This window comes from Pan paniscus, chromosome 13 (genome assembly GCF_029289425.2).
Source record: "Pan paniscus chromosome 13, NHGRI_mPanPan1-v2.0_pri, whole genome shotgun sequence".
Taxonomy (NCBI): domain Eukaryota; kingdom Metazoa; phylum Chordata; class Mammalia; order Primates; family Hominidae; genus Pan; species Pan paniscus.
In genome coordinates, this window is record NC_073262.2 from 132,952,076 (window position 1) to 132,965,301 (window position 13,226).

General features: G+C 39.5%; 1 protein-coding gene across 6 annotated transcripts in view; it reads left to right on the forward strand.

The window, feature by feature from the left end:
- Window positions 1-306: 306 nt before the first annotated feature.
- Window positions 307-13,226, forward strand: part of SP140L (SP140 nuclear body protein like) — an 83,044-nt gene continuing 70,124 nt past the window's right edge. The window contains exons 1-2 of one of the 6 annotated variants that reach the window (XM_063595601.1): window positions 307-2,246; window positions 3,652-3,726. In XM_063595601.1, coding sequence (XP_063451671.1) covers window positions 2,215-2,246; window positions 3,652-3,726 — 107 coding nt within the window. In that variant the 5' untranslated portion in view covers window positions 307-2,214. The remainder of the gene's footprint in view (window positions 2,247-3,651; window positions 3,727-13,226) is intronic. The other 5 variants (XM_055109196.2, XM_063595602.1, XM_003821853.5 and 2 more) reach the window with 5 other exon arrangements.

Sequence of the window (13,226 nt, forward strand, 5' to 3'; positions counted from 1 at the left end):
GGAGTTCCATTATTTCCTTCTAAACAATCCAGCAGGATTTTTAGAACTTCATACTACTTCTTAATTTGGTCCTGTCCCTTTCCCAACCCAGGTGTGTCTGATGTATTCCGGATCAAAGAAACTTTGCTTTTCCCACAGAAGCCTAGAGATTCTCCATTAACTGGCATTGCTTTTGCAGAGTGTGGTGTGTGCTCAGCTTTTTCCAACCCTGTCTGACAAGAACATCTCCTTCCCTGCTGTCAGGAGCTGCCCTAGCAAGGGCATGTCCACCTGTAAAGGTCAACACTTGCAGATTTCCAGCCAGCTCATTGGTCTGGAATTCCAGCCCCTAAGCACACCCAGAGAAAAGCTGGTACATTTATGTCAGTGCCACTCAGTGGCCTGGGCCTGCTTGCTGCCCAAGAGCAGTGAGAGGGGTGAGTGCAGACGCCAGAGCCGACTGGTGTGGTCTGCGCCAGGCCTTGTCAGCGCTGCTGTGCTCCATGGAGACTGGGATCAGAGGACAACTGTGCCCAACAGATGCTCAGCTTACCAGCCACTGTGCCTCCATAAAACTGGGGAGTCATGGGGGAGCGAGCAAGAGAAAGAGAGAGAGAGACCTACAGGTGTGCAGCACCTGATAGAAACAGTGACCTCGCCCACTGGAAAAGCTGTCCTCACCAGTGTCCTGGCACCTGCTTATTAACTCATTTTGGGGAAAGCAGGGCACCAGTAGAATCAGGGTAGAAATCCCCCACCCTCGTATTTTCAAATGTACCTGGACAAGCATTCACAGCTTCCAACTATTGTGCAATAAACAGCAAAAAAAAAAAAGTCCTTGAACCAAAATTGTCCTTAGCTGCTCTGCCCTCTAAGAGGGGGCATAGTTTACATGGGAGTTGGGGGAGGACTCCATGTTTGCCCCTTCCCCTTGCTGAGATGGCTGGGGGTGGGGGCTGGAAAAAGTTGGATTCAGCAGAATGTAATTTGGAAAACATGGCTCTGGAGCACCATCCCCTCTGGCCCCTGAATCCTCACCAGCTTCCACCCTCTGCTCACCTTGGGCCCTGGATTCCAGCGCCCCCAGGCTCCCAGCTGCCTCCCTGTCTCTGCCCCATGGTCCAGCCTGGAGTTCTGGTCCCTGGTTGTGTCCTGTGGCCCCATTCTCATGCGCCCTTTGCTTCTATTTCTTTACCTATGACTTTATACTGATGTAAAGCGAGTCTTCTCGGTCGCTTCTTGTTCTCTGAGGAATGTTGAATCAGAATCTAAATGGAAAATCTGGGAAGAGATAGAACCTCCCGCGGGAGCCACCCTGCCCTTCCATGTCTAGACCATCTGGGTTCCAACCTCCATCCTCCTCCAGTGAGAAGCTTTTGTTCTCTCAATATTCCAGTGACTTCTCCGAAGCTTAGATGTCTCTTCATCCCTGGCTGTTCCAAGGTGGCCCCATAGTCAAGATTCCTTAAACCCTTGCCCCTAAAATGTTTGCCTTTCTTACCATGCTGGCTCCAGCCTCTGGTCCCAGGGGTGTGGAAAGTTCTCTCTTACTTCTGGCTGATTTCCAGGAAGGCTAAGAACACTCTCCCCAGGTTATAATGCTGAGCATTTTGGTTCTCTCCAGTCCTGGGTCCCAATGTCAGGACCTACCTTAGTCCAGTCCATGCTCTCCCATGGGCCTGAGAGAAGATTTGAAGTTTCTGGCTTTCCCTCCAACCCTCCAACTCCCACCCCCAGCCATTTCAGCAAGGGGAAGGGGCAAACATGGAGTTTTCCCCCCAACTCCCATGTAAACTATGCCCCCTCTTAAGAGGGCAGAGCAGCTAAGGACTATTTTGGTTCAAGGACATTTTTTTTTTTTTTTTTGCTGTCCATTGCACAAGCAAGTGGACTCCCGGAAGCCAGCCCTGCTCGTCCTCTGGGCCCTCCTTTCCCTGGTCCTGCAGGTCTTGCTGCTTGTCAGGCCTCTCCTCCAACCCTCTGCCACATTTCAGAAAAGCTGAGAACCCCATGGAGTGAAAAAGGAGGAGAAGCACGGTGTCTGTATCCCAGCAGGAAGTTAAATAAATACTTTCACTTCTCTTTTCCCCATTTGGGCAGAAATCTGTGAGGGTGAGTCAGTCTGTCGGCCGACTTCCTGCTCCGGGTCTGGGCAGCCACACTGCACGCAGGCTGGGCCGACTGGAGAGCTCATAGGCCAGGCTCTGACACCCAGGCAGGGCCTAGGGTGGGACGATGGCAGGTGGGGGCAGCGACCTGAGCACCAGGTGAGTCTTTATCTCTCTTCCTTTCACCTTTATCTCTGGCAGTATTGGAGCTTTCATGCCTGTAGTTCAGTTTCTGTCTAAAGCTTCAGTTTAGTCCTGCTTTGCAAGAACATAGGTAGGGAGTGTAATACCATGAAATAAAAGAGAATGTAATAAGGAAATCAGATTTTTTACAACTGCAGCAGGACAGCTGTTTGTGTGAGTCCAGCTTGCCATAACACAGATGACTTTTCTTGTTTTGAAACTACTGCTCAGCTGGCCGGGACACTCTGAACAGTCGTTTCAGTCATTTGTGACTGAGAGTTATTATTTCCTCATGATCTCCGAACCCTTTCACATCCCTCTGCCCTCTCTACCTTCACATATGTCATGTCAAAGAAGGTAGTTTAGGAAATAGACACTCCAGGGTAAACAGCTGGCTTACTTTTAAACATTGGAAACTGTGGTTTCACCTGTCTTGGCAAGGGGCCTCAGTCAGCTTTGGGGCTATTTCCTTGACTGACTCAGGGTGTGAGTTCTGATACAATTGACCTTGATCCAAAGAAGGAAAAAGAAGAAAAAGGCCCAGGATGGCAGAAAGCTAAATATTTTTATTTTTACTTCAATTTCCTGTCCCAAGATGGGGGATGCCTCTGACCAGAAAAGAGATGGAAATCCTATCTTTTCTCTAGTAACGAGTTTATAAATAACATTACATAATCTTTTTATTTTATTTTATTTTTTTGAGACAGGGTCTCACTCTGTCAACCAGGCTGGAGTGCAGTGGCACAATCCCGGCTCACTGCAACCTCTGTCTCCTGGGTTCAAGCGATTTTAATCTTTTAAATTTTTTAATACAAAAGAAATACATTACATTCTTACTCATAAAATTTCAAACAGTGGAGAAGTATATAAAGGAAAAAGTCTCCTTCACCACTCACTTCGCCTTGTAGCTTCCTTTCACAGTCTTGTGAAGAGTCTTCGGCATAACTTTTCTCATATTTTTCGATGCATTTACGTGTATGAAGTATGTTTTTGTAAACATATAATTTGTGTTCTCGTTTTGTAATAAATGGAATTACATTGTGCATGCTATTCTGCATTTTGCATTTCTACTCATTTTAATGGTGGAAATCTTAGAGATCTTTTCACCTTAATGCATATAGATCTACCTCATTCTTTTTACACATACTATTCCATAGAATTTACATAGCATAATTTTTTAACCATTCTCCAATTGAAGGACATTTAGATTGTTTTAAATTGTTCACGTTTATCAATAAGCTATAATAATGATTATATATTTCTCTTTTTTTTGCACGTATACAAGTATTTCTCTTGTGTCTAAACCTTAAAAAGTGGAATTGTTGAAGCAAAGGGTGCTGTTATTTACTTGTTTATAGATCCTGCCAAATTGTCTTTTTAGGGGGCTGAACGGAGGTGTTTCACAAGTAGCAAATGAGATGAACCATCTTCCTGCACACAGCCAAAGTCTGCAAAGGTGATGAAGAATTGCATTTTGTTTTAATTTGTATTTCCCTGATAATGTGGAAAGCTGAACAGCTTTTCATGTTTCTTGGCCACTGAAATTTCCTCTTCTATAATTTTTTTGTTTATTTTTTGCCAATGTGATTCAGTTGAGGTGTTTGTCTTTTTTCATGTTATGGGAGAGTTCACTAAATATTCTGCAAAGTATACTTTTCTTGTCCCTTACATTTGTATATGGTGACTTTTATCTTATTAACGGCTTAAAATTTCATGTATAAACATCTTACGACATAGATTTTATAAGACAGATGCACCCTCATTATAAATAGTGATGCAGAGAGTTGCTGAGGCACTCTGTGAGCACTGCTAGTTTTTAAAGTCGTTCTTCTGTTAAGGTGGCAGATTTGATTCTGCCTTTGTTCCAGGAAAAGTTCCTTCTCTAAAATCTCTGACATTTTCTTTTTCAATTTTTAGGCAAAATTATTCTTACATTGGAGCAACTTCAGCCTTCACAGCTTTTATCTTCCCCGTGGTCCTTTCATCTTTTCAGTTTTTTACTTTGAGTTCACAATAGTTGTCTCAAAGTTTTCCTCCATGACAATTATCTAGTGATATGGTTTGGCTCTGTGTCCCCACCCAAATCTCATCTTGAATTGTAATCAGAATTGTAATTTCCAGGTGTTGAGAGAGGGACCTGGTGGGAGGTGATTGGATCATGGGGGCAGCTTCTCCCATGCTATTCTCATGACAGTGAGTGAATTCTCCCAAGATCTGATGGTTTTGTAAATGATAGCTTCCCTTGTGCTCTCTCTCTTGCCATCTTGTGAAGAAGACACTTGCTTCTCCTTCACCTTCTGCCATGATTTTAAGTTTCCTGAGGCCTCCCCAGCCATGCAGAACTGTGTGCCAATTAAACCTCTTTCGTTTATAAATTACCCAGTCTGGGGTATTCCTTTATAGCAGTGTCAAAACAGACTAATACATCTAGCTTTTAGTAGATTTCTTGTTTCTTGTAATTTCCAATTTAAAAAAATTGATCGTGTTTATTTTTGAGGAGGGATCTTAATTTGTTTCTATAGCTCTGCAAGCTCCCCTGTGTTCCACATTTTGTTAATTTCTCATTCAATCTTCATGGTTTTTCTTTATTTAGGTTTTCGTGCAATGTTAAGAACTTTGGGATATTCTCATTATCGTCTCTGAGATATTCTTCCAGACTGATTCTATCTGATCTTGTGTTCCATGTGCCTGCTGTGGCTTTACAACCCCTCTGGGCAGGCTCGACCAGGGCAGCTCACCCTAAATATCCCATTTGCTCAGTTGTAATCTGGGAGAGTCATGTTTTTTTTTCACGGTTCCTATTTTATCTGAGACCAAATTGTTTTTCATCTGAGCTACAGTTTGAAGACTCTGTTTTTATTCTTATCAATTTTTCTGAGGACACCATTAATTATCTTATCCTTTTCCCCACTTATTGTGAACCAGGTGGCCATAGAGGCAGGGTTTCTGTGTTCTCTCTTCTCTGCCCCTGGCCTGTAAGAGCCTCTCCTTATGCCAGTACCACACTGCCGTAGCGATGGAGGCTTTCCAGGAACTCTTGACATCTGACGAGGCAAAATCTCTTCCTCTTCCTCCAAAATGTCTTAAACTTTGGGTTCCCAAATTAGCCTGTCAAAATCTTGGCATTTTGTGTGAAATTGCACTGACTCTATAGATCAATTTGAAGAGAGCCGACATATTTACAATATTATGCCTTCCATTCTCATGAATATGGCTCACGTATATGATTAATTTAGAAATGTTTTCTATTGAAATGTATTTTTCTCTCTGAAGGTCTTGTACTTCTGCTAGATTTCTTCATAGATATTTGATATCTTTATGCTATTATTAACTATAGTAGTCCTTCTTTATCCATGGTTTCACTTTCTGAGGTTTCATTTAGTCATAGTCAACCATGGTCCAAAAACATTAAATGGAAAATTCCAGAAATAAACAATTCATGAGTTTTAAGTTACTTGCTGTTCTGAGTAGTGTGATGAAATCTCACGCTGTCCCTCTCCATCCCGCCCAGGATGCGAACTGTCCCTTTATCCAGCGTATCCACAATGTGGACACCACCAGTCCATGAGTCACTGAGTAGCCATCCTGGTAATCAGATCGGCTGTCATGGTATCTCAGTGCTTGTGTTCAGAGAACCCTGATTTTAGTCAATAAAGGCCCCAAAGCACATGAGGATTGATGCTGGCCATTCAGATATGCCAAAGAGAAGCCGTCAAGTGCTTCCTTTAAGTGAAAATGTGAAATTTCCTGAAAGAAAAAAAAATCACATGCTAAGGTTGCTAATATCTACAGTTCAATCTTTTGAGAGAAAGAGACCACATTTACATAACTTTTATTACAGTATATTGTTATAGTTGTTCTACTTTATTATTAAATATTATTTTTAATCTCTTATTATGCCTAATTTATGTATAGATGGGGGAAAACATAGTATATACAGAGTTTGGTACTATCTGCAGTTTCAGGCATCCACTGAGGATCTTGGAAGCATCTGCTGTGGATAAAAGGGAATGAGTGTACTAAATTCTCTCTTACATATAAATTTGTATAGGTGACCCATGTTCTAATCCATGGTTATATTTTTTATTCTTGTTTCAATACTGAACTGTTTTAGTTGCTATGATCTTCTAGGTAGTGTTCTGTAACCTGTCTTGCTGGGATTCAACTGAGAGACACTAAATGAATAGATAAATCTAACAAGAATTTACATTTTTAAAAATTCTTAATGATCCCAGCTAGAAACATGGTATATCTCTCCACTTATTTATAATTTTTTGAACTTGAGTCCTTATTGGGTCACTTTAGTGCTAGGCATTTTAAAATTGTATTTGTAAACAGGAACTCGTTTTCCTTTTACATTTTCTAGTTATTTCTTACTGGCATAGGGGAAATCTATTTGTTTTAGTTTGATGACTTTGTGCATAGGAGACTTTCTAAGTGGTCTTCTCCCTTCTATTATTATCTTGTTTTTTTCTGGAGAAATAATTACATCTTCAAAATAGCAGCTTTGTCTGCTCTTTTTCAGAATTTATACCGTGTATTTTTCTTTTTCTTACTTTTTTTCCTTCTTTTTCCCTTTGTGCATTAGGCAGGATTGTCAGTGTAATACTGAATAGCAACAACAAAAATGAGCATTTTTGCTTTGTTCCAGCGCTCAGGGGAACGCTTGTAATGTTTAACTTGAGACTTTCTGACAGATGCCTTTTATCAAGATAAGGACATTTTCTGCTCCAGTTTACTAAGTTATTTCTTCTATTCAAGACCATGTATAGGATATTTATCAAAATGTTTGCTAAAGAATCTTTGAGGTCATCATATCATTTTACTTTTATTAATTTTGATAATTTTTCCAAAGTAAAACATACATAGAGAGATTAAAATATCAAACAGTCAACAAGACCATAAAATACAGAAGTAGCTCTTTCGGCCATCTTCCCCAGTCGGTGTCCAGTTTCCCAGATGGATTATCTTTAACCTTTTAGCTCTTCCTTCTGTACTTACTTCTGTAATTTGAAAAGATATGCAGATACAGCTCTTTGTAATTTTTCAAGTTCCAGACATTAATCTGTTCACATAATAGGGCAGAAGATGAAGACTTCTCCCCTAACACTCCTTTTCATTCCCCATCCATTCTCGTAATACATCACAGTTTGAGGTTCATCAATAATCAGTGTTATCATTGTGAAGGTTATTTAAATGATGTTCATAACCAAGTCATATACTATGTTATGATCAAATTTCCTTTCCTGTGCAACATCTTTCCCAAAAATAACTATTGCCCTCTTACACATTTGCTTGGATTTTGTGTGCCCTTGTTATGAATTCTTCCCAGGCACCCTGCAGAATTCTAAAATTCTTCTCAGGACAGTGAGGCACATTGTGTAATTTATCAATTCCATTTTATTTTCTTGGAGGAGCCCTTCTGGAGCTACCCATTCTCCTGATCCAATTAGTTCTGGTTAGTTTCAGCTTCCAAGACTGACCTTCTGAAGCTAGACATCTCTCCTGTGTTGGGTCTTGTTTTATGGATTACATGTATCTTCTTTCTTGCTTTACTATCTCATTTTGGCTTACCGCATTATCCAGTAGCCTCCTGACTAAGAGTTCATAGAAGGTATATATCTTAAGATCATTCATATCTGGAAAAAAATTTATTCTTAAACCTCACAACTGTATGAAAATTTGGTAAATCTAAATGTATAGTTTGGAAATTAATTTGGTTAACTGCCTTGCAGTTTTCAGCATTGCTAATAAGAAGTCAAATGCCATTCTGATTTTTTTTTTTTTTAATGGAGTCTCGCTCTTTCTCCAGGCTGGAGTGCAGTGGCACAATCTCAGCTCACTGCAACCTCCACCTCCCAGGTTCAAGTGATTCTCCTGCCTCAGCCTCCCGAGTAGCTGGGACTACAGGTGCCCACCACCACGTCTGGCTAATTTTTTGTATTTTTAGTAGAGACAGGGTTTCCCCATGTTTGCCAGGAAGGTCTCAATCTCTTGACCTCATGATCCACTCGCCTCAGCCTCCCAAAGTGCTGGGATTACAGGCATAAGCCACCGCGCCCGACCCCCATTCTGATTCTTGATCCTGTCTTTCTATGTCACCTGTTTTGCCTCTCTGAAACTTTCTGGCTCTTCTCTTTAATCCCTTGATTCTAAATTCTCATGATGGTTTGCCTTGGTGTGAGTGTTGTGCTTAGTTCTCCGGGGTCCTTTCAAATGGAGACCAATTTATTTCAATTCTCATCATTTTGCTTGTGATATTATTTAATTATTTTCTCCCTTCTGCCTTATCTCTCTGTTTTATGTTTTGGAATTCCTGTTAGTTGGATATTGGGTTTCCTAGGTTGATCCTCTAGAGATTTTTTGTTTTTTTTTCTTGACAATCTTGTATGTCTTCTTCTTTTGAATCTACCTTCTATGACATTTTCTCAGGACCTTCATTTCTTCTAGTGATTTAAAAATTTCTGCCATGATATTTTTAATTTCCAAAAGCCCTTTTAAAAAGTTGTTTCTCGTTTATAGCATCTTGTTGTTGTTGTTTCAAGAAATCCAATATTTTCTCTCTCCTAATGAGGATGATGATTTTTAGAATTGCATCTGTTCCTTCCAGGTTTCTTTCCCAGCTCCTGCTCCATTATTTGCTTGTTCTGAAAGAATTCATCAAGTGTCCATTGGGTGTCCATTCACATTTCAGAACGAGACACTAGAAATCTGACTAGAAGCTCTGTGTAAGGAATGCCTCTCGTTGACTGTACCCCATTTTGATTTTCATCTTCCAATTTATCCTCTGAAGGAACAGTGCCTCTAATTACTAACCACTTCCAGAGTTTGAAAGCATACATGGGCTTACTCCTTGTCAGCATTTCCTCTGCAAGTAATCAGGTATTTTATTCTTTCATTCTGTGAAACTAGCTGCCATGTATGCACCTACCTTCTGAAATGTTTGGTTATCTCTTATTTGATGTCCTTTCCTCTCCTGTTCCCTGGTTCCTGCTGCTTTTCTGCCTGTAACCCTCTATTACAGGTGGTTTCATGGGATTTCACAGGGAACAAAGATGAATGCAGATGTGTTCAACCTGCCAGGCTTAATGAAATACATAGATCGATTATCTAATGTGATTTGTCCTGGAATTCCTGAGATAACACCTACGTGGTCATGTCACATGATTTTTTCATCCATTCCAGTGTTGGATTTACATGTATTTTATTGTGGGATTTTGCCTTATGTGTTTTTAAGCAACAGTTTTTATTTTGTATTTGCCTGATGTTGATAGCGAAACTATAACAGCCTTATGAAATAATTGAGGGTGATTAAAATTATATGTATATATATATATATATAAATGGTTTCTTTAATACAGACATTACCTGTTCCTTGAAGGATTGCTAAAAATTGTCCATTAAATGATTTGAAACCAATGTCTGTGTGTAGGTGTGGGGTGAATGTAGTTTAGGGTAAGTCTGCAAGCATATTATGCATTTCTTCTATTATTTTTAGTTCTTATGCTGACCTTTGAGGCAGTTTTTATCATTTATATTGTCCTAAAGCATATTTTCCCTAGATTCTCTTATTTATTGGTAGAAAGTTGTATCGAAATTTCTCTTATGAAGTTTTAATTCTTTCCTTCTCTGAAGACATATCATTTTTTAAACTCCTAACATTGTTTATTGTTGTCTTTTCCTTTGTTCTTTTGATCAATCTTTCCATTTTGTTGGTCTTTTCAATGAACCACTTTTTGCTTTTATTGATCCATTACTCTTATTTTTTGTTTGAGATATAATTAAATCTTGCTTAACATTTTTATATTTTTCTATTTATTTTCTTTCCTAATTCTTTACTTCAACTTTGTTGAGGGGATTACCTTGTGTTCTGTTTCTGATACCTTGCTTTAAAACTTAATCTACTTGTCAGTGTTTCTTATTTTCTAATAAATGCATGTTAGGCCATGAATATTCACCTCTGTGCCACTTTGGAAACGTTTGGCCTTTATAATGTACAGTGTTTTCACTGGAGTTTCTTAGCCGTTTGTTATTTTGATTTTGATTTTGATTTCCTGATTAACCTAAGAAGCGTCTGGAAGCAGCTTTTAAAATTTCTCAGTGGAACGAGTTGGGGAAGTCGTCCTCTGTCCTTGGGTTGTTTACTCTGATCCTATCACATTGTGGTTAGAAAATGTGTTTTTTAGGATTTTGGTTTGTGAGAGTCTACTGTTGTTTTTTTTGTGGCCTAGTGCATAGTCATTTTTGAGGCTTTGCCACATTTGAAAGGCAATATAATGTAATGATTAAGAGTGTGGTAACTAATGTCAGATGGGAGAGAAAGTGGGAGGGGAAGAGAGGATCGACACTAGGACGATTGGAGAGGGATGGTGTGAAGTCCAGCTCTGCCACTGCATAGATGTGGAGGTGGGGCAAGCCTTGTTTCTTCCCTATAAAATGATGGTATCAACAATGGTGTTACCAGTGGGCTGGTATAGGTTCTTGTCTTCACCCCAGAAAAGAATTTGAAGGCCAGACCAAACTGAAAGTACAGAAGATTTATTGCAGAGTGAAAGCAAGTACATACTCAAGAGAGGATTGTGAGTGTGCTCAAAAGAATAAGCTGAACCCAATATGGCCAGGACTCACATACTATACAGATAAGCATAATGAAGGTGTGGAATATTCCATCATAAGAGGAGGGATTTTCTGGGAAATGGGCAGGCAGTTCCCAGAATCGGATTGCCACTTTTTTCTTTACTAAATATGGTTAATCCAGAATTGACATGGCATCAGATGCATGATGGGATTGGGAGGTTTCCCCGTGGAAGTCTTATAGTAATAGGGGCATAATGCAGTCAAGGGTCCACAGCCAGTCAAGTTTCTGGCCATCTTGGATTAAACCAGTTGTGGTTGACTTCTTCTTTGTTACATTCTTATCTGTGCCTAATCTACAACGTCTAAATTGTCTTTATTTTTGCAGCCTGTTGCAACAGTTCCTTTCCACTAAGGGGTGGGTCCTTGAGCTAACCTCTTTGGCCCCATCTGTTTTGCTTTTAGCTACCTGCAAGTAATTACATCTTGTTCCCTCACTAACTGCCTACCACCTGTTTCATGAGAATCTATGAGGAGGAAACAAGTTAAGCTACGCACCAAGCACTTAGAAGAGTGAGTACCTCATACAGAGTGAGTACTCAGAAATGTCAGATATTTTTTAATGTACTGAAACAAGTTATAACCTCTTCATTACACATCTACTTAACCCAGAATGCTCATTATTTTATTCAAATCTTTTACTTGATTTAATTTTGACTTACTGGACTTGTCAACTTCTAACAGAGATGCCTTAACATATTTTTACTACAATTGTGAGTTTTTCAGTTTTCCTATATCACTGTTAGACTTTCCTTTCAATATTTTAAAGCAATTTTCTTACAGATCATGACTTCTACTACATAGACTGGTAGAATATATCTTTTATCAGTATGCAAAAAACTTCTGTGCTGTTTGTATTACTCTTCAGTCTAAATTCTGTTTGTTTCTGATGTCAGTTTTGCCACAGAGCTCTCTTTTATTTTGCATTTGCCTGGTGTGTTGTATTAGTCTGTTCTTGCACTGCTTTAGATAAATACCTGAGACTAGGTAATTTATAAAGAAAAGAGGTTTAATGGCATTTCTAGTTCTAGATCCTTGAGGAATCGCCACACTGACTTCCACAATGGTTGAACTAGTTTACAGTCCCACCAACAGAGTAAAAGTGTTCCTATTTCTCCACATCCTCTCCAGCACCTGTTGTTTCCTGACTTTTTAATGATTGCCATTCTAACTGGTGTGAGATGGTATCTCACTGTGGTTTTGATTTGCATTTCTCTGATGGCCAGTGATGATGAGCATTTTTTCATGTGTCTTTTGGCTGCATAAATGTCTTCTTTTGAGAAGTGTCTGTTCATATCCTTCGCCCACTTTTTGATCGGGTTGTTTGTTTCTTTCCTGTAAATTTGTTTAAGTTCATTGTAGATTCTGGATATTAACCCTTTGTCAGATGAGTAGGTTGCAAAAATTTTCTCCCATTTTGTAGGTTGCCTGTTCACTCTAATGGTAGTTTCTTTTGCTGTGCAGAAGCTCTTTAGTTTAATTAGATCCCATTTGTCAATTTTGACTTTTGTTGCCATTGCTTTTGGTGTTTTAGACATGAAGTCCTTGCCCATGCCTATGTCCTGAATGGTAATGCCTATGTTTTCTTCTAGGGTTTTTATGGTTTTAGGTCTAACATGTAAGTCTTTAATCCACCTTGAATTAATTTTTGTATAAGGTGTAAAGAAGGGATCCAGTTTCAGCTTTCTACATATGGCTAGCCAGTTTTCCCAGCACCATTTATTAAATAGGGAATCCTTTCCCCATTGCTTGTTTTTGTCAGGTTTGTCAAAGATCAGATAGTTGTAGATATGCAGCGTTATTTCTCAGGGCTCTGTTCTGTTCCATTGATCTATATCTCTGTTTTGGTACCAGTACCATGCTGTTTTGGTTACTGTAGCCTTGTAGTATAGTTTGAAGTCAGGTAGCATGATGCCTCCAGCTTTGTTCTTTGGGCTTAGGATTGACTTGGTGATGCGGGCTCTTTTTTGGTTCCATATGAACTTTAAAGTAGTTTTTTCCAATTCTGTGAAGAAAGTCATTGGTAGCTTGATGGGGATGGCATTGAATCTATAAATTACCTTGGGCAGTATGGCCATTTTCACGATATTGATTCTTCCTACCCTTGAGCATGGAATGCCATTTGACCCAGCCATCCCATTACTGGGTATATACCCAAAGGACTATAAATCATGCTGCTATAAAGACACATGCACATGTATGTTTATTGCGGCACTATTCACAATAGCAAAGACTTGGAACCAACCCAAATGTCCAACAATGATAGACTGGATTAAGAAAATGTGGCACATATACACCATGGAATACTATGCAGCCATAAAA